Source organism: Podarcis liolepis (genome assembly GCF_965112155.1).
Source record: "Podarcis liolepis genome assembly, chromosome: 10".
NCBI lineage: Eukaryota > Metazoa > Chordata > Lepidosauria > Squamata > Lacertidae > Podarcis > Podarcis liolepis.
The window spans coordinates 70,568,660-70,589,958 of NC_139562.1; the positions used below are offsets into that span (position 1 = coordinate 70,568,660).

Here is a 21,299-nt window from a genome sequence, read left to right on the forward strand (position 1 = left end):
ACTGACCAGCTCCAACTAGCATTTAATTTTGAAGAACAACAACATTCTAATTTTGTTACTCTCATATTGTGTACTGAGTAAGAATCTGAGTGTTCAATTTACAAATGATGTGAAATTTGAATTGGGAATGTACAGCTAGGGAGTGAGTGGAGGGATTCAATTCAGTTTGCATTTAAAGGCAAACTTATCTAATTTAGACTTTCGGGCAAACCGAAACAGAGTCATCTTCAAAATTCATATTTCTCCAAAATATGTAGTGCAGTTTTCCAGCCAAGTAAGGTGTGCATAAAATGCATATATTAGTAAAATAACATACCAAAATGCATTATTAGGGACAATTGCTTGTTAAAAAGTGCATATTGGACAAAAATGCAAAAAAAAAAAAAAATGCATTTAGTGGAAGAAATTTGCATCAAATTCCGGTAATTTTCAAAAGGACTTTTCTAACAAATATATTTAAAAATGAAAGAGAAAACATTGCAAACTGGTGTGGAAATGTGGAGAACAGAATTTAGGATTGGGAAAATGAGAAATGGAGATAAAGTGAAATTGACAGATTTGCCCATCCCTTTTTCCAGTTTACAGTCCATGAACATACCCACTGCATGATATAGCCAGTTGTAGTTGCTAGTAGCAGTACCCAGACAGTACCCAAACAGTAATCCGAAGAGAGTATCACATGCCCAGAATATTCTCTCCACCTCATCTAATTAATATCTTCAAGAATCCTATTTGTACTTTGGTTTCACTCCTCCAGCAATAGTTGCTATTGCTGGAAATAGGTCAAAGCATTATGTATATGAGACGCAACTCCCTGAAACGAACTTCTTGCCGTCTTAATTCCTGTAACCATCTGGATTTAGCCAGGCTTTCATTTATGGATTCTTCCCACTCTTGATCCTGCAGCTTCTCTTGGGACAATAGGCCTAAATATATTCAATTCATGAGAGTTGATATTAAAAGGGACAGGTGGACGGGCCTCTACAAAAGTTCAGGTAAGCACACAAGTCAAGAGGCTGACTCATTAGGGCCATGGGGCACTGCCACACCAACATCATTCTGGCCTCATTCAGACCCCACATGCCTACCTTTTTCTTATAACCAGCCCAGAGGGTGGAACTGGCTAATCAATGGTTCCTCGTCATCCTGGAAACAAGTGACAAGTGGGGGGCCGCAGGGTTTCACCTTGGGCCTGTTGTTGTTCAACAGCTTTATAAATAACTAGCGTGAGGGTATCAAGGGGCTGCCTATCGAATTTGCAGATGACACCAAACTGGGAGGGAGAGCCAATGCCACAGAGAAGAGTATGGATTTCATATCCCGCCTTTCACTCCCTTTAAGGAGTCTCAAAGCGGCTAACATTCTCCTTTTCCCTTCCTCCCCTACAACAAACACTCTGTGAGGTGAGTGGGGCTGAGAGACTTCAGAGAAGTGTGACTGGCCCAAGGTCACCCAGCAGCTGCATGTGGAGGAGTGGGGAATCGAACCCGGCTCACCAGATTATGAGTCTACCACTCTTAACCACTACACCACACTGGCTCTCAAAGGCAGAATTGGGATTCAAGATGACCTTAACAGATTGAAGAATCGGGCCAAAACGAACAAAATGAATTTCAGTAGGGACAAATGCAAGGTTTTACACTTAGGCAGGAAGAACCAGCTGCACAATTATAAGATGGGGGACACCTGGCTTACTAGCAGTACATGTGAAAAGGATCTAGGGGTCTTGGTAGACCACAAGCTTAACATGATGCAGCAGCAGCAAAAAAGGGCTAATGTTATTCTAGACACCATCAACAGAAGCATCCAGTTCAAGGGAAGTAATAGTACCACTCTATTCTGCCTTGTTCAGACCACACCTGGAATGCTGGGTCCAGTTCTGGACATCACAATTTAAGAAGGATTTTGACAAATTGGAATGTGTGCAGAGGGTGACCAAGATGACGGTTCTGGAAAACAAGCCTTATGAGAAATGGTTGAGGCAATTTGTCTGATAAGGAGATAAGATAGCCATCTTCAAATATCTCAACGGCTCCCACATGGAAGATGGTGCAAGCTTGTTTTCTCCTGCTCATGAGGTTAGGGCCAGAACCAATGGATTCAAGTTACAATAAAGGAGATTCCAACTAAACATCAGGAATGACTTTCAGACAGTAAGAGCTGTTTGACAGTGGTACGGAGTCCTACAAGGGGTGATGGACTCTCCTTCCTTGGAGGTTTTTAAGCAAAGGTTGGATGGCCATTTGTCATGTATGATCTAGTTGAGATTCCTGAGGTTGGACTAGATGACCCTTGGGGTCTCTTCCACTCTACAATTCTATGATTCTATGAAAATGGGGACAACATTAGGATTAGTTGGCTTTGCCTGTCACTGACTCTAGCTCCATCTTTCTGCTTTATGCCCTACCAGTTCTGATGGGCACCAGCCACCTGTGACTGAAGCCAATGAAAATGTCCAAGTACTGTCACAATAATTTCATACTGACCAGTCTGCAAACTTGCTGCCATGTTCTGGATCCCCTGAAGTTTGTCTAGCAATCCAAAGGCAGACACATGCACAGCCTGCCTTTAGGGTGCTTCCAGGCAGTCACTATTTTCAGGCTGGGGTTCAATCTCATGCCAACAAATTCAGTTCATTCAGTTAAGATTGATTTGGCATCTTACACAGCAAAACTGTCCCCCTCCCCGACCCCACACAAAGAGGAAAGAGAAGGGGAATTGCTCTGGAAATTATGGAGCAATGATTGTTTGATGCCTTATCATATAACCTCCTCACAAACAAATCAGAAGGAACACTCAATAAATACCCAATGTTGTTTAACCTCCCTGCAAATTTGTGCAAACTAACCAGCAGGAATATTCCATAAACAGGCTGCTTGGAAGTGACCTTAGTCAACAACTTAAAAGAAGAAGAAGAAGAAGAAGAAGAAGAACTCTGGTTTACACATAAAATTTAGGGCAATTTGTGGCAAAGGTTCTGAATGGAGCTCCTCATATAGCTTTGAGGACATTTATGGAGGGAAAAAGTCACTAACCTTTGGACCAGATGATCAAGGCTGGGCCTTAACCATTAGCTGCTGTGCTGCTCCTGAGGTACGTTTTCCGGTCTTATTTTGAGAGGAGGGAAATGAGCCTTTCCTGTTGCTTCAAGGTAGCTGGTATTTATCCTCCTAGGCTTGCATTTGCATTGTATTTGCGGCAGGTCTTCAGACAAGATTGCAGTTAACTGGTGTATTTACAAGAGGGCGGTGGGAAAGGGCCGTGTAAAGAACATCTACTTCCGGAATACACCCATTCCCATTGTAGCACCTAAGGCTGTGCAATCCATCAGTCCCCCCACCATACTTTGGTACACAAAATGGAACAATAAGAACACAGCCTTTCCTCTTCTTACCTTTCCTCCAATAACATGAGGGGAAATGGGCACAAATATTTCTAAGTATGCTGTTTAGGCATAGCGCATTCATTGCTTTCCATATCTAAAGAAGTTATTTCATCTTTACATTTATGTTTACTTCAGTCCTGGGGGCTGGATGCGGCTTATACAGCTGCCCACCACCCACAATCCAGCCTACAGACTCCCCTTCTTAGCTTGCTCCGGACACAGCAATGAGGCTTCTCCATTGGAAGCTGATCTTAAACCTAATTTCCATGCAGATCATTTGGATGAGGGCAGAGCATGGGGTGGATTTTAAATGGTATAACACCTTCCTTCGTATGCACTGCGACCCTCCGCTGCCCACCCCCTTCAGGGTGGCAATTAGGCTTGAATATTGATGGCAATTGTTTTCAAATTTAATTGCCACATGAATGGTGGGGGGAGCTCTGTGGAGACTGCAGTTAGTAGGAATGGATTAACCCTTCCTTTCCCACATAATATTATTAATAAATATTTTATTATTTATACCCCACCCATCTGTCTGGGTTCCCCGAGCCACTCTGGGCGGCTTACAGCAAATATAGAAACATAGGAAAATACTATGTTGGCATCTCCACAAATATCACTACACACAAGCACACGCGCGCGCGCGCACACACACACACACACACACACACGTGTGAACATGGCTTTGTGTGAGCATGGATTTCTGTGAACACTATCAGACCTTCCAAGTGTCCCTATTTTCCAGTGATGTCCCTGATTTAGAGAAGCCATCCTGCTTTCCCTTAGGATGTCCCTATTTTCATCAGAGAAATGTTGGAGGGCACGCACTGTGTGTGAATGTGTAGGAATGCATGTGGGAAGGGTACAAGAGGGAAAAGAGAGAGAGAGAGAGAGAGAGAGAGAGAGAGAGAGAGAGAGAGAGAGAGAGAGGCAGGCATCCATGGGATTTTTTCTCCTGTGGGAAGGTCAGTAATACACTGAAAGGGTAACACAGGCTAATATTTTACAAAAAAGAAGAAGAGAAGAATAGTGCCTATACATTTCCCCTCATATCTCAGGTTCCACAAATGCTAGAAACATGCTTTTAAAAAAATGAAAGCTAGCAATCAAAGTGGTGTAAGAGGCTGAGACACTGCCCCCTTGCACCCCACTTCCACTGCTGTGGAAGTGTCCCTGCCCACTACTGTCATGTAGCTCCCTGAAGGCCCTCAGTTTGGAAAAAAAATCCCTTGCCACTTTTTGCCCAGGCAATAAAAGGGATTGGGCCCTTCCTTTATGCTCCTGGGCCATATTTGAGGCTCCTGTGTTGCTCTACAGAGCCCTGAACAACTTGGGCCAAGGCCACCTTAAGGACCACCTCAGCACCCAGAGGTGCACTGTTAGTGGTTCCCCCTGTTGTGGAGGCCCAACTGGCCTCAGATAGAATTTGGGCAATTCACAACGTTGTTCACATGTTGTGGAACACTCTTGCAGCAGAGATTGGGCAGGCTGCCTCCCCTTTGACTTCCAGGTGCCTTTTGAATACCGTTTTGTGTCAGCAGACCTAATGACCTGTACTTTTTTGTTGTTGTTTTTGTTGTTGTTGAAATGGTGTTTTATGTTTGAATCTTGCAAATAGCCATGATATTTTGTGGCAGGATGGCATAGAAATGGTTTTATAAGTAAACAAACAGGGAAACTCACTACTGCAACTGGATCTGGATCGTGCTCATGTCTTGGCAAACCTTCTCAGAGCAAGCATATGGTAGTTGCCAGCTGTATGAGCCATGAAATTTTGATTCAGACCTCACCTTAGTTGTGAACTTAGCAGGTGGTTTCATAAAGTGCTTTCATAAAGCAGCTCCAGCTTTCCATATTTAATAGGGATAATCTATGGGGCTTTTGCAGGGATTCTTAAGAAGTGCATGTGAAACACTTTGAACTGGTGCCAAGCATTATTGTTTCTCCCTCGCCCATGTCCAGGGCCACCAAAACCTCAAGAAAGGTGTGCCTTCTCCATTGTCTGGCATTAAACTGCTCTCTCTCTATCCCTGCCACACCTTCCTCAAGCCAGGGATAATGAGTTCTGCCTTCCTGCTGGCATGTAGATAATTACAGCTGGGACCCATTGGACCATTCTGGTATTGTTGGCCATAGACTCCTGGCAGCTCTTGTAAGCTGACGTGGGAAGGTGAAGCTGGTAGTCTGGTCAAGCCTGGTCTTGCTTATGCCTCGCGGGCATCCTTGTCAGTGACTCACACTGTCCGCAAGCAAATTATTTTCAAGGCAACAGCGTAACACACAGCCTTGAATTGCTGAAACAGATCCCTTTTCAGGATTCTCCCCTGCCAAAGGTGGTTTCCCATTTTACTCCTGCCTGGTTAAGAATAGATGAAGCTGCCATATAATGAGCTAGACAATTGTCCCATCTGCCTCAGCAGCTCAGTATTGTCTCCAATGACTGGCAGCTACTCTCTTAAGATTTCATTTTTTAAAAAAATAATATTTATTAAAGTTTCAGAAAAAAGAATTACATAAAAACAAGAAATACAAAAATAAAAGACAAAAATAAAAATACAAGAAAAATACAGAATAAAAAAGTAAAAACACTTACAAAGAAAAGGAAAAAAAAGAAAAAATAATAAATCAATCTTTCCATACCTTACATTCATATCCTTGTTTCCCTGACCTCCTCATACCTCCCTTTTTTGTGTTCCAATTCAATTAGTTAATTCAGCAATTTCTTTCTCCTTATTATCCTGATCTTTGATCTTAATATATTATAACATTAAATTTTTACCTATTTGAAAATCCAATTTTTCCATATTCTTTTATATCATTACAGCTAGAAACCACTTAACTACTCTCTTAAGATTTCCGGCAGGAAACATTCAACCTGTGACCTCCGCAGGTAAGGCTGATGCTCTGCCGTGGAGCCCATGGCCTGTGGAGGGTCAGCTTGAGATCTAAGAAAGCATTACGCATCCTCTGATGGACCCGCTTCCTCTGACGGTGAACCCAGATGAGATTACCTGGTTGCAGTAGCATCGTTCCAAGCTTCACTAAAGGGTGCTTAGCCACCCTTTTCATTTCCCACAACTCACCATATCAGTGCTACATCAGAGACCCTGAGGGAAATGGAGAGAGAAGAAAGAGCCAGCTGAATGGCAATGTTTGGAGTTCATATCTGTATATTTCAAGGGAGAGCCGGGCAAGCATCAACAGTGAGCCCTGGCAGCTGTCCAAGGGAGCCAGTGTCACCACTTTGGCTTTGCTCCAGTCCTGCTAAAATGGACATCCCTGGCCCCGATCCCAGTGAATGTTTCCCACATTCCTGTCTACAGCATCTACCATGACAATGAACATGACAGAAACATTTCCTCTCAAGGGGACCTTCGCCCACAAGTGTTACATTGCAGCTTCAGATGAAAACAAAAGCTTACCACTTATCCCTAAAAACAATTAATATTGCATTATGCCTCCCCGAATGCTTAGATACAGGAATAATGTGTTTCCTGTCCAAAATACATGAGACCCACCCCTCTGAGGAACTTAAACAAAAATAAGAAAAAATAGAATGGCATATTTGTGGCTAGGACTGTAGCAATACCCTTTGCTCACTTACTGGGGCTGGGCCCCTGATTAAGCCAAGGCCCCAGCTAAATTCGGCATATTTGATGGGATTTTGATGAACTAGGTACAGACAGCCATGAATGAGCACAGAGGTGGGATGAGCCCAGAGCTCATAGCTTTCAGGCAGAAGGAAGAGGGAGGCAAAGCAAAAAAGTACAGTGGTGCCCCGCAAGATGAACGCCTCACGAGACGAAAAACTCGCAAGACGAAAGGTTTTTTCGTTTTCGAGTTGCTTCGCAAGACGAATTTCCCTATGGGCTTGCTTCGCAAAACGAAGCTTGCCCCCGCACCCCGGACCTCTTTTGAAGCAAAGGGCGGCAGGGAGAAGATCGCTTCTCCCCGTTGCCAGCCCCGCAATCTCCGGGGACAGAGGGGAAGGCGCGCGCGTGCCTTCCCCTCTGTCCCCGGACCCCTTTTGAACCAAGGGGCGGCAACGGGGAGAAGCGATCTTCTCCCCTCCGCCCCTTGCTTCAAAAGAGTCCGCGCTCCTTCCCCTCTGTCCCCGGACCCCTTTTGAACCAAGGGGCGGCAACAGGGAGAAGCGATTCTCCCCGCTGCCCCTTCCCTTGCTTTAAAACAGGTCCCCTCTGTCCCCGGACGGTCTCCATAGGAACGCATTGATTGATTTTCAATGCATTCCTATGGGAAACCGTGCTTCGCAAGACGAAAAACTCGCAAGAAGAAAAAACTTGCAGAACGAATTAATTTCGTCTTGCGTGGCACCACTGTATTAATAAAGAAAAACACTGGAAAATGGTTGTATATAATTATATGATATGATAAGGGCTTATCTAAAGAGCTAAATGATTTTAGTTGGTTTAGGATGATGATACTGAGTTACAACTGCTATGGGAAGATTGTTGTGACCCTTTGATTAGTGAATAGAATTTACATGTGTAATCTGGGAGTGAATAAGGATCAATCCTTTGGATATGGTTCTTGGCAGCAGCTTTCTGATTTATTTTAGGAAGCTGATCCTACATACATTTGTATTCAATAAAGGCCTATTCTTTCACTTGGAGCCTGCAGCCTTTTCTTTGGGGTTTCTGTGAAGGATTCATCCAGTCTAGGAACCCCTTTTAAATTTATCCATCATGGACACTGCAAAAAATTGTCTATGTGATGAGCACTGATCCAACAATAAACAGTAAATGCCCATCACAAAGCACCCATAGAGTCTTAAGAGTAACAAATATACCAAAGCATAAGTTTTTGTAGGATAGTGCCAACATTGACAGATGGGTTTCCTGCAGCTGGAGTGTTATAAACTGAGTTGAATAGGATCCAAAAGACAGCAGTCTGATTGGTCCTAGAACAATAGGATTCAAAATGCAGCAGTCTGATTGGTCCTAGAACAATAGGATCCAGAATGCAGCAGTCTGATTGGTCCACAGGAGCCACTCAAGGTGGAAGGGAATCCACAACCTGATTGGCCTACAGGAGAATCCTGGAATTAGCCAATCACGTGCAGCCCATTGTGTAAATAACGTATATATGGCAGACATTCTGGGGGAACTTCCATTCCTCCTCCCCACTATGAGCTGAATAAAGAGCATGAAATCCACTTTTAACTCCGAGTATATTTCATGGAGATCCATCATTTGATCAATACACAGACACATATTATCTACAAAGTGAGGTCAGATCCTCATTCAGGATATAGGTGCATCAAGCAGAACACAAGTTCCAGTTCAAAGAATAGAAGATCATATCGGAGTGGGTGTGACCCATTCTCAACAGGTAATGCATTAGCAAAATAAGCTGAGTAGGGTTCATCAACACAGTACAGTCATATGTGGCAACAATTATATCCTTATAATCCCTATAGAACACCACATTGAACCCATCCAGTCCTGGGGCCGATTGCACATTCACAGAGTCGATTGCTGATCTAACTTCCTCCTCTGATATATCCTTATCCAATTCCCTTCTATTTTCTCAATTTAATTCTGGGAGTTCCAATCCTTCACAAAATTGATCCACCTCTTTGTCTTTAATTCCTTTACTTGCATACAGTCTATTACAGAAACCTAAAAAGGTCTCCAATATTTTCTTAGGGTCTTTTTCCAATTCCCCTTTGTTATCTCTAATAGCTCTAATATTTTTCCTTACCTGATAATTCTTAATTTTATTTGCCAATATTTTCCCTCCTTTCCCTTCAAATTCATAATATTTTTGTTTAAGTGGTACAAAGCAAGGATGCCCACTTTCAAAGCAAGGATGCTCTTTATTTAAGCACTGGAACCATTAGCAATTAAACTCAAAAAGAATAATGAGATTAAAGGATTTGAAATCCCAGGGAAAGGGAGAACAGAGGGGGAGTTATTGACAATGTATGCGGATGACATGATGGTGACGGTTAGGGACCTGGGGATCGCAATGGTGGCATTAAAAAGAATTTTGCAAGGATTTTCAAAAGTTTCAGGGTTAAAAGTTAATTTTAATAAATCATCAATGATGTGTTTAAATGTGAAACCTAAAATTCAACCAGAAGCCTCTAAATTATTGGGTATTCCTATAGCAAATAAGATGGTGAAATATTTAGGGGTAAGGATAACTAAAAATGTGAAGAAAATATTTGAATATAATTATAAAAAAACTTGGAGCGGTATTCAGTCAAAATTGAAAATATGGGAGAAAAGGAAGGAATCAATTAGTACAAGAATTGCATTAGTTAAAATGTTTTTATTACCCAGATTAATGTATCTTTGTTATGTATTATCCTGGCACATAGTGGAACGAATATTGAAAGGCTGGCAAGGGAAAATTGATAGGTTTGTTTTTGCATCTAAGAAACCAAGGACGGCAGGTAAATATAGGTATCATAGGATCCAAGATGGAAGATGGGGGATTCCCAACTTGGTTTTATATTACAAAGCCTACCAACTGAGGCATCTTATGATTTGGTTGGAGGGAGAACAGGGGGAAGATTTGGGGTGTATTGAGCGGGAGAATTTGGCAGTAGTAGGAGGGAAAATAAGAATATTTGATAGGAGGAAAAGGAAAAGGGAAGTATATAAAATATCAACATTTACGGGGTCCATCTGGGTATGGGAGAACTGGAAAGGGGAGCTTTTTCCTGATCTCTCTTCCCTTATCAAAATGTGGTATTATGATAAAATGGCACCATTATAGGAGCTCATCCGAAAGGAGGTAGGGGATAAATTAAAGGAGATATTGAGGAGATGGAGAATTGAGGAGATGGAGAATAGAGATGGAGAATAGTTGGGGAATAGAAGGTACAATGGAACAGGAAAGTGGTATTTGGAATAAAATGAATTGGTTACAAAAAAGACAAATTTCCTCTCTGCTAAAGGAAAAAGAAGTATAAAAATGTAGTAAAAGAATTATTACATCCTTTGAAGAATTAGTGAAAGGATAGATAGGGGCCAAAATAGTTTCAAAATTGTACAGTATAAGGTGTTATTAAACAAGGGAAAATCACCAAAGGAAAGTGTAGTGGATATGAGTTACTCGTGCGTAAACTGATGCCTTTCTAGGCTAATTTGCCTTGTTAAACCTTTCTGACTGCACAGCCCTTCTCATCGTGGCTGCCTCAGTCGCTGGCAGAATCCGTCAGTGGGCGTTTCTTGAACCTCTTCCAACATAAAAGTTGTTTGACACCCAGTCTCCTCCTCCTCTCACTGCACGGGAGTCTTCTGCGCAGGGAGGGCATGGGTAGCGGAGGACCTGTGCTCTCCTCACTGATGTCCAGTGAAGAGTCCTGGAGCCCTCTCTCCGATTCCCCCACCTGCCCCCCTTTATCCCCGGTGTTGCGCTGATTGGCTTCCCCCTCTACTGAGCTGTTTCTCCCCCTGCTGCTGGGTCCTTCGCCAGCATCATCTGGGAGCCTCCCCTTCGCCTCTCCCTCCGATGTCAGATCCCTGACAGAAAGTTTGTAAGAATATTGGAGGTTAGCTACTCAGGAACAGATTTTAGATGAAGATTGGGAAAGAATCTTTCGAGAACCACCCTTTGTTGCAACCTCTAGGATAATCCAGGAACAGGGGTTGAAGCTGGTACAAAAATGGTATTATACACCAGTAAGGTTATATCATATTACAAAATCTGGAAGTAAGAATTGTTGGAGGAAATGTGGAGTGATGGGAACGTGCAGTAATATGTGGTGGGATTGTCCGTTAGTTAATGAATTTTGGAAACAGATTGGCATAGAAATATTGGGAATTGTGGGAAGGAACATGGAAATAACTAAATTAATGGTTTTTATTACCCTGAGTAGTACCAAGTTAAAAACAAAAGAGGAATGCAAATGGGTAAAATTGATAGTAATTGCAGCCAGACAGGTTATAGCGAGTAAAATGCAGAAGAGCTAGGGGTGAACCAATGGAGGAAAAAAGTGAATAATATTATAATTTTAGAATACAGTGGTACCTCGGGTTACATACACTTCAGGTTACATACGCTTCAGGTTACAGACTTCGCTAACCCAGAAATAGTACCTCAGGTTAAGAACTTTGCTTCAGGGTGAGAACAGAAATTGCACGGCGGCAGCAGGAGGCCCCATTAGCTAAAGTGGTGCTTCAGGTTAAGAACAGTTTCAGGTTAAGAACGGACCTCCGGAACGAATTAAGTACTTAACCAGTATAAAAATGTAATTAACGTAACAGGTCTTGAGTAAATCCAGCATAATGGGAGCTAGTAGAATTTAACAGAGGAAGAAATTTGAAGATGACAAATTTGGAAACTAGTAGAAAAGTAAAGAAACCAGGAAAAGGATGGAAGGGGAGTCACTAGGTATTTAGTTGTATGTTGCGACTGAAAAGAAAGTTGAACAATTGGTGGATGGAGGAAAGGGGATGTGGGAGGTGTGTGTTGTGACTGAAATGAAAGTTGAACAATTGGTGGATGGAGCTTCTCCTCCTCCACATGTGGAGGCAAAGTACCTGAATGGGGATAAGCCTGGTAGCACTTCACATAAAAATCAGACAGAATTTCTTGTCAAGATGGAGAAATAGTTGGGCTGCCTTCAGATCTGAGGGGAGCAACACATCCATTACTACAAAGTGAACAGAAAGGTTGATCTGTTGAGTCCCACCCCCTGGCCAAGTTAGAAACCACTGGTTCTGGTGTGACAACATGGCTGTGTTACCACTCAATGCAAAAGGGTTTACTCTCTGTAAAGGTGTGTGTCAGAAAAAGTTCCCATGAATTAACCCTAAAGCATTATATTTATTAGATCAGAATTTTCTGAGTGCTGAATGGGCAAGGTTAACTTGAGATTGTTCTCCTTTGTTTGCTTACTACAGCCAACATGTCGATAGTGTTTTTGCAGAGTCCCTGCACTTCGACTTACATTAGGTGGTGAAAATAACGTTTGTTCTATAAAAACATGCAGGCTATTAACCTGAGGCAATTTCCTAACATTGTCATTACTTCCTATTTACATGCAAACCTCCCCAAAGAAGAGGGCTTATTGACAAAGGTGGGTGGGGGCTTTGGCTGTCCAAATGATGGTGGGTGATGCCTTTTTATGGAATATATTACTTCGTGCTTTATCAGTTTTGGGTCATTCTCACAGGAAGTACATAGCTTGCCACAGAGAAGTATTCAGTCCACCTTCTTCCAGACTTTTTTTTTTTTTTGGTATTCAGTTTTTCTATATGCTATTTTTCTGTATGCCCTGTATGGAACACAGGGCCAGTTCGCTCATGAGGCAAAGCAGTTTGCCTTGGGTGGCAGGATCCCATGGGGCAGTGCCCCCACAGGAAAACCCCACCCTGGCTGCTGCCAGAGTTTTATGGTATTGGTGGCAGTGGCAGCAGCTGCAGCTTCCAGCAAAATTTCACTGCTGCCACATGACCACAATATGTGAGGCTACAAAGGGGGGGGGGGGACATTCGCATTTCACCTCAGGCAGGAGACAGTGTGGGTCATCCCTGGTGGAACAGTATTCAGATGTATAAATCGTCATATACAACCTGAGCACATTAGTCCAGAGGCACTTAAAAATACTGGTTTTTCACACCACACACTTACAGTTTCTCTCTATTGTTAGTGCTGAGCGAATTCTTAATTCTGAAATGGGCTCAGAAAACCACCCCCCAAAGGGCTATTTTTCTTTTCCTGTACACAATAAAATTTGGAGCCTGTTGGTTTTTCTGGGTGTTTGTGGGTTAGAGTGGCTTCCTGTGACCAGACTGCAGATGCAAAGCATTAGAGCAGGGGTAGATAATATGGTCTCAACATTAAAAACGAAGATCATGGTCACTTGGCCCATCACCTCCTGACAAATAGAAGGGGAAGAAATGGAGGCAGTGAGAGATTTTTCTTTCTTGGGTTCCATGATCACTGCAGATGGTGACAGCTGTCACGAAATTAAAAGACGCCTGCTTCTTGGGAGAAAAGCAATGGCAAACCTAGACAGCATCTTAAAAAGCAGAGACATCACCTTGCTGACAAAGGTCCATATAGTTAAAGCTATGGTTTTCCCAGTAGTGATGTATGGAAGTGAGAGCTGGACCATAAAGAAGGCTGATCACCAAAGAATTGATGCTTTTGAATTATGAGTCCCATGGACTGCAAGACCTCTCCATTCTGAAGGAAATCAGCCCTGAGTGCTCACTGGAAGGACAGGTCCTGAAGCTGAGGCTCCAGTACTTTCGCCCCCTCATGAGAAGAGAAGACTCCCTGGAAAAGACTCTGATGTTGGGAAAGATGGAGGGCACAAGGAGAAGGGGATGACAGAGGACGAGATGGTTGGACAGCAAAGTGTTCTCGAAGCTACCAGCGTGAGTTTGACCAAACTGCGGGAGGCAGTGGAAGACAGGAGTGCCTGGCGTGCTCTGGTTCATGGGGTCACGAAGAGTTGGACAAGACTAAATGACTAAACAACAACAACAAAGATAATATGGTGCCAGATGTCATGGACTTCAACTCCCATCAGCCTCAGCAAGCATGGCCAACGTTCAGGAATGATGGGAGATGTAGTAACAACATTGGATGTTCTCTGCATCCATGGATTTCCAGGAGCCAGAATGAATCTGCTCTACCTCATCTCAGTGCCTGCTATGGTTGCATTTAGGGTGCATACAGTTTCCTTTTTTTTTTTAAAAAAAAAAAGATTTTTATTAAAGTTTCAAAGATTATATAAAAGCAAGACAAAACAATAATACAAAAAAACAAAAAAAACAAAAAACAAGTATAGTTTCAATCCCTTATTTTCTTGTAACTTACTTCCCCGACTTCCTCATACCTCCCCTTTCTGTATTCCAATTTCCAATTATTAATTCAGCAAATCCTCTCCCTTATTTTCCATTTAAATTTTTAGCCTTTCTTTTCTTTTTACTTAATCATTACAGCTAGAAACCACATAATTTCTAAACCAACGTCATTCTAGCATTCGATAATTTTGCAATGTTTCCTAAGATAGTCCTTAAATTTCTTCCAATCTTCTTCCGCTGTCTCTCTTCCCTGGTCTCGGATTCTGCCAGTCATTTCTGCCAGTCCCATATAGTCTATCACCTTCATCTGCCATTCTTCCAAGGTGGGTAGTTCTTGTAACTTCCAATACTTTGCAATGAGAATTCTTGCTGCTGTTGTAGCATACATAAAGAATGTTCTATCCTTCTTTGGCACCAATTGGCCGACCATTTCCATTTAGGGTGCTGTTAGAGATTGTGCTTGATGTCCTCATAAAACCTTTGCAAGGGTTGGGGTTAATTAAATTATAAAATTATAAAAGATATTCTCTGCTGCCGTAGGAAGAGGTGCAAATGGGGACACTGGGGACTGAACACACCCCTGGTTCAACTCTTACCTCCACCATCAACTTAGTAGGTGGCCAAAGGCAAGCTGCCACCTCAGGAAAGCTGCCTCACTCACTTGCATCTGCAATAATCATATTGACTTACCTTTCACGATTATTGGAAGGCAGAGATTGCCAGTGTGGTGGCGCAAGTGCACTCACAGAGTCCTTCACTGGCATTTGCCTGGTCCCCTCCCCTGCTGAAATGTGACTTTTTTTTAAAAAAGGTATGCCGGGGGGGGGCTCTGTCCCTCTTTCCCTCCCTCCTCTGGCCTCTGTCCCTCTTTCCCTCCCTCCTCTGATGCCCTCTTGCCTCCCCAAGGCTTGCACAGCTGTTTCTTGTAGCAGCCCTGGCTATAAGCTCCGCAGGTGAAGGAGAGGAACCTCTCTTTGGGGTGTGTGTGGGGCAGATCAGAGACCAGGGACGGCAGCAGCAGTTGCCCAGAGGACTCCCAAGGAGAAGGGAGAAGAGAGAAGGCTGAGGGAACACTCCACAAGGGAGGGTGTTCGAAAAAGGGTGAGAGGCTACTAGGCAGGCAAGGAGTGACATAACTGGGCTCCTGAACCCCACAGGGGTGACGCAGAAAGAATGTAATTGGTTAAGGGAACCATGGGTACAAAAAAGTTGAAAACATCTGGACTAGGCTTTGGAATGTGCCTGGCTGCAGTCTCTGTGTTTCTGGTGCCCATAATAGTCTGTCCCGTTGCAAACATGCCCACTGTCCCCAAAAGCTTGGTAGCCCTTGCTGTAAGGAATACAACTAGATCAGTCATAGGCAAACTTGGCCCTCCAGATGTTTTGGGACTACAACTCCCATCATTCCTAACAGGACCAGTGGTCAGGGATGGTGGGAGTTGTAGTCCCAAAACATCTGGAGGGCCAAGTTTGCCCATGCCTGAACTAGATCATGCATGTAATGTGCTTTGAACTCTTGGGATTGTTATTGATCTTTCTTCTGCAGAGGTTTCTAGGAATTTCTCCACACTTCAGCAACCCAGCAAAGAGCTTAGCCTTTGTTAATATGTGTTTCTCCTCCCTTTCCTCAGGGCAGAATGGGAACCATATTAAAACAGAATCTTCTTTGTGGCTCTGAGGCATAAGGAGGTGCCTCCTAAAAACCTTCAGGTAGGCAGAAGGTAAATGAGACTTCCCAGAATGTGATAATGTTTTCTGGGGAAGATGGGAGTTGTAGGTCAATGACATTATCTTTATTGTGTTGAGTTTCTGCACACCACTGTTGTAATGAAGTGGCATATAAACTGTTGAAATGAATAAATGAATAACATCTGGAGGACTCACGGTTCTCCCTACCAGCCCTACCAGCTATGCTACACTAGCTCTGTTACATCACAGTCTGCACTTCTACTCAGAGGTAAGTCCTATGGTATCAAGCAGGATTTACTTTCAAGCAAGTGTAAGCTGCAAAGTCCTGCATTTCGTAGCATACATTTTAAAAAGTGTGCACCTAAAGTGGTGATATGCAAAAGAGGAGACCTTTAGTAGCTGAGTAAAATGTAAAATGTCAGAAAATGCAGCTTGTTCTGGTGTCCTCTTTTGCATCTCACCATCTTATGTGCACCTAGAAGAGGGATAGCCAATGAGGTGCTGTCCAGACGTTCTTAGGGATGTTGGTAGTTACAATCTATCAGCATATGAAAGGTACCACGTTGGCTATTTCAGACCTAAAAATATAATAGGTAACTGAAACATGCATGTTGGAAGCACATGCCAGGTTACTGTTTATTCATATGCATAATATAGCACATGTATTATTTAAGTACGCTCAACACAGATCCAAAATCCACTATAATATGTTGTCAAGTGTACACAGAGATCCGAAATCAGTTGTAGAGTGCTGTCAAGTGTGGGTGGGTGTGTACACACACACACACACACACACACACACACACACACACAGTCCGTGCTATGAAGGAGCGTCTCCACCCCCATCGTTCAGCCCGGACACTGAGGTCCAGCGCTGAGGGCCTTCTGGCAGTTCCCTCAGTGCGAGAAGTGAAGACACAGGGAACCAGGCAGAGGGCCTTCTGGGTAATGGCACCCACCCTGTGGAATGCCCTCCCATCAGGTGTCAAGGAAATAAACAACTATCTGACTTTTAGAAGACATCTGAAGGCAACCCTGGTTAGGGAAGCTTTTAATATCTATTGTATTTTAATATTTTGTTGGAAGCCACCCAGAGTGGCTGGGGAAACCCAGCCAGATGGACGGGGTATAAATATTATTTTTTTTTATTATTATTATTATTATTATTATTATTATTATTATTACCTCCTTTGTTCTCTTACAATGACAATGTCACCTACCTGAGAGGGGCTGGAACTGAGTTCCAGTAAGTTCTGGTTGAAAAAAGCCCTGCATACAGTACACACACACACACACACACACACACAGAGAGAGAGAGAGAGAGAGAGAGAGAGAGAAAGAGAGAGAGAGAGAGAGAGAGAGAGAGAGAGAGAGAGAGAGAGAGAGAGATGCAGACCTAAATTTGCTGCCACATAATGAAAGCCCATACATCAATATACCCTTTAAACAGATTTCATACATATGTATCCATGGGATCATGGCAAAAAGCCATCTTCTGGCTGCCTAACATCAGAAGAGAACTAGCCCCCAATCCAGTTCATAATAATCCACCATCCATGTACATAACAGTAATATTTTAGATAATAAAGCACAGTGGAGGAAAGATGAGTGCATAAAATGCACAGGGACTTGGGATCCCATCATGTTATCATACTAACTACAGTAAAGTAGGGATGGCCCTACTATTAGGCTGAGTGAGGCAGCTGCCTCGGGCACCCAAGTCTGGGTGTCATGGAAGGCCAGCAGATAGACAGCTGTTTCATTTATTTTTGTTGTATGTTTTACTGCTGGGGAAGGGGAGACGCACTGGGGTGCTGATAGTGCTTGGTCTTGAGAACCAGAAGCAGCTCACTTAGTTCGGTGGAACAGCTGCACTAGTTTCCCATGAGCTGGGCTGTTGTTGCTTACTGGGTGGGAGAGGTGGAGGGGTCATGTGACGTGGAAGTTGGTGTAGCACCTTGGAAAAATGGGGGGGGGGCAGCATCCGCAGGACTTCAAAATGTGCTTATAAAGCACATATAAAGATTAACATTTCCCACTCTCTCAAACCATAAGTCCTAGTTTAAGAGTACAAACCCAGCTGTGGTGGCTGGTAGGTAGAGTGTAAGGCAGGAGGTCAACAGCAGGTGGAGCCAGAGTGAGTGGCAGCCTATGTGACATGATTTTTCATGACTATTTAGTCCTAGAGTTACTTGTGCATAGCTGGAAGGGGGTGTGTGTCTCATAATCATTAGAGAAAGGGAGTTTATACAAAAAGCAACCCAAACCATTCCTTTGGGTTTTCAAATCATGCAATGCCCTTCTGCAGTTTGGCTCAAGCAATAAATTAACTAAGGAAGAAGATGCATAAAAGCAATAATGTTAATACAGAGGCCATGCCTGTGGCAACTAATGATGAAGCAAAGTTGCTGAATGCATCAGGTTTGTGACTCCAGTGTAATGCTTTAGGAAGAAAGCTGAGTTTGTGCCATTTTAGTTTCCAGAAAATTTGCTGCGTCAGTTTCTTTTTTTTGTAAATATTTATTAAATTTTCAAAAATTATAAGAACACACACAGTACACACAAAACACATTACACAAAAATACATACAAAAACAAACAAACACGTATAATTTCAACTCCTTTTTTCCCTTAAACTTACTTCATCGACTTCCCCATACCTCCCCTTTCTGCATTCCAATACCCAAATTTATTTCAGCAAATCCTTCCCCTTAATTTTATCCAATTTTTCCTTTTCTTTTCTTTTACTTAATCTTTACCAGCTGTAATCCCTTACTTTATATAACCACAACATTTTAACATTCATTAATTTTACAATGTTTCTTAAGATAGATTTTAAATTTCTTCGAATCTTCTTCCGCCGTCTCTTTCCCCTGGTCTCGGATTCTGTCAGTCATTTCAGCCAGTCCCATGCAATCGATCACCTTCATCTGCCACTCTTCCAAGGTGGGTTTCTTGCAGCAAAACCAGCAACATATCTCATGACACTTTGAAAGCAAACCCATTCACAAGAGCATAAGCTTTTGTGGAGAACACGTTGATGGAGAGTGGACTATATCTTATACATCCATTGAAGAGGACACAGGAGCTTATGCCATAACAAATACGTATTTATAAAGATCCAGGCTTTTGGCCTATAATAATTTAATAATAATAATAATTTTTTATTTATACCCTGCCCATCTGGCTGGGTTTCTCCAGCCACTCTGGGCGGCTTCCAACAGAATATTAAAATACAATAATTTATTAAACATTAAAAGCTTCCCTAAAAACAGAAGAGAGTCTATCCATAAAAATATTGTTCTACATGTGGTCCTGACTTTTGAAGAAATGTAGAAGCTTGCAAAATCAATTTCAAAACATGGTAGTGGGCAAAAGAGAAAAGATACCAAGAGACCAGGTTGCTTGCAATGTCAAATAAGGGCTGCACTGTTTTCTACATCTGAAATGAATTATAAACAACTTAGTATCGTGGCAAAAAGAATGAAGGATACTGTTATGGGGGGGGGGAGAGAGAGTTGAGACCCTTCTAACCCCTGGACCCAGCAAGTGTTAAAATATAAGATAGGCTGGCTTCCTGTGCTAAGGTGATTGCCTGAGTGAAGGGCCACTAAGAGAACAAAAGCTCAGTGGAAGACAGCAAATGGGTGGGTCTTCCCCTCCCTGAACAGACAAAAGCCAGAGTTTGAAGGGGAGTTTTGCAGGAATGTGACCGTGAAAAAAAGCAGCAAGTTGGGAAACCAGAGAGGCAGAACAATGGCTTATTTCTGCTTGAATCCAAGGCTGTGGCTATGTGAAAACAATACATTTTTGGGGTGTTGATGCTGTGAAGCCCTCCATCATAGGCCCAGGTTGTATATATGTGTAAATAAACCATGTATCATAAAGGCACCACAGCCTCCACTGCCCCTCATTCCAAAATATTCATTTGAATGCAAAGCAGTGTAGAAATGCAATAAATCACATCAATTCTATCAAATCAAAAGGAAACACAAGTCTTGGGAAAGCGCCTGGAACCCCTGGAATATCACACCGCTTGGAGGGTGGTGTGGCGTGCGACAGTATTCCTAAACTGTGGGAGAAAATACACTGTGTAAACTAGGTACTAAACTCCTTCGGGAGGAAGGACAGGATATAAATCGCATAAACAAATACATTCATAAATAGACTTCCTGCACACGAAAAGAACACAGAACATAAAACTTGCTACTGCCAGTGGGAGGAATTACAGCAATTATCGTCACAGGTAGGGATGGGAGATTGGTTTGATTCAGTCCAGATTTAAAGGAAAACCGGCTTCGTTTGTACTAACTGATACACAGGAAACTTTCAAAATTCATGTTTGTCTGAATTTTGCAATACAGTTCTCCTGTCAAGTAATGTGTGAATGGTGTGAATAAAGTAAAGTGTGTAAAGAAATGCATACATTAGTGAAAATAGCCTGCAAAAATGCATTATATTTGGGGAGGAAACTTTGCAAAAACATTTATGCAGTATTAGCGGAAATGGCATATAGAAATATATATTTTTGTAGAATTAGCAAAAATGTTGATGACTTTTCAAAAAAAATTTTTTTTGCAAACTGATGTGGAAATGTGGAGAACGGAACTTAAGAGTGGAAAAAAAGAAACTGAAAGAAACTGAAATGAATAAATTTGCCCATCCCTAGTCATAGTGGGGTTTGAAAACCAAATATTAACAGATGCTACAAGTTGAAAAGAAATATTGGAAAGACTGTTAGATGTTACCTTATATCTTGCTACCGGGGCCTCCAGTGACAGTGCTGGCTCCAGAAGGACCCATAGTTGTCAACCTTTCCCTTTTCTTGTGAGGAATCCTATTTGGAATAAGGGAATTTCCCTTTAAAAAAGGGAAACGTTGACTGCTATGGAAGGACCCAGGATGCAAACCTGGTCCTTCAAAGGGAGTGCAGCCCCCCCAGGGTAGGCCGTTGACCACCGTCTCGGGCATGGGAGCTACTCACCCCCTGTGCCTCTGTCTTGCCAGGATCCAAGCTCAGCTTGTTTCTCCTCATCCATCTCACCACTGTGGCCAGGCCCTGATCCAAGGACTGCACAGCCTCTCCTGATTCAGATGTTATGGAGAGACAGAGCTGAGTGTCACCAGCAGATTGAGAGCACCTTGTCCCCAGCCTCCTAATGACCACTCGTGAGATTATCTGTGTGTAATTGGATCATGGTATGTGTGTGTGCAGGGGCATCAACTTGTATAAAATATGGGGGGGAGGCAGGCAAGCCCCACCCCACATAATCACACGACGTGACGCAGACAGACACACCATTTGGATGGCAGTGCCCCCCTCAAATATTTTAGGGGGGCTGAAGGGACCTTAGCCCTTAGGAGTTGGCTCCTATATGTGTACGAGAGAGAGAGAGTGGAGGGGGCAGGTTACAAATTTGTATTGGGAATGAA

General features: G+C 42.8%; 1 protein-coding gene across 4 annotated transcripts in view; it reads right to left on the reverse strand.

Moving 5' to 3' along the window:
• LOC310688044 (guanine nucleotide-binding protein G(t) subunit alpha-3) overlaps positions 1-20,945 on the reverse strand; it is a 53,604-nt gene extending 32,659 nt beyond the window's left edge. Inside the window, exons 1-2 of one of the 4 annotated variants that reach the window (XM_083464112.1) lie at positions 20,851-20,945; positions 20,615-20,703 (exon numbers count right to left, since the gene is read on the reverse strand). Coding sequence is in view for 2 of the 4 variants with exons in the window: in XM_083464111.1 (XP_083320237.1) it covers positions 20,851-20,905 (55 nt within the window). In the remaining 2 variants the exon portion in view is untranslated. Of the gene's footprint in view, positions 1-598; positions 615-6,396; positions 6,428-20,614; positions 20,704-20,850 lie in introns of those variants that run through there. The other 3 variants (XM_083464111.1, XM_083464110.1, XM_083464114.1) reach the window with 3 other exon arrangements.
• Between the last annotated feature and the right edge of the window lie 354 nt (positions 20,946-21,299).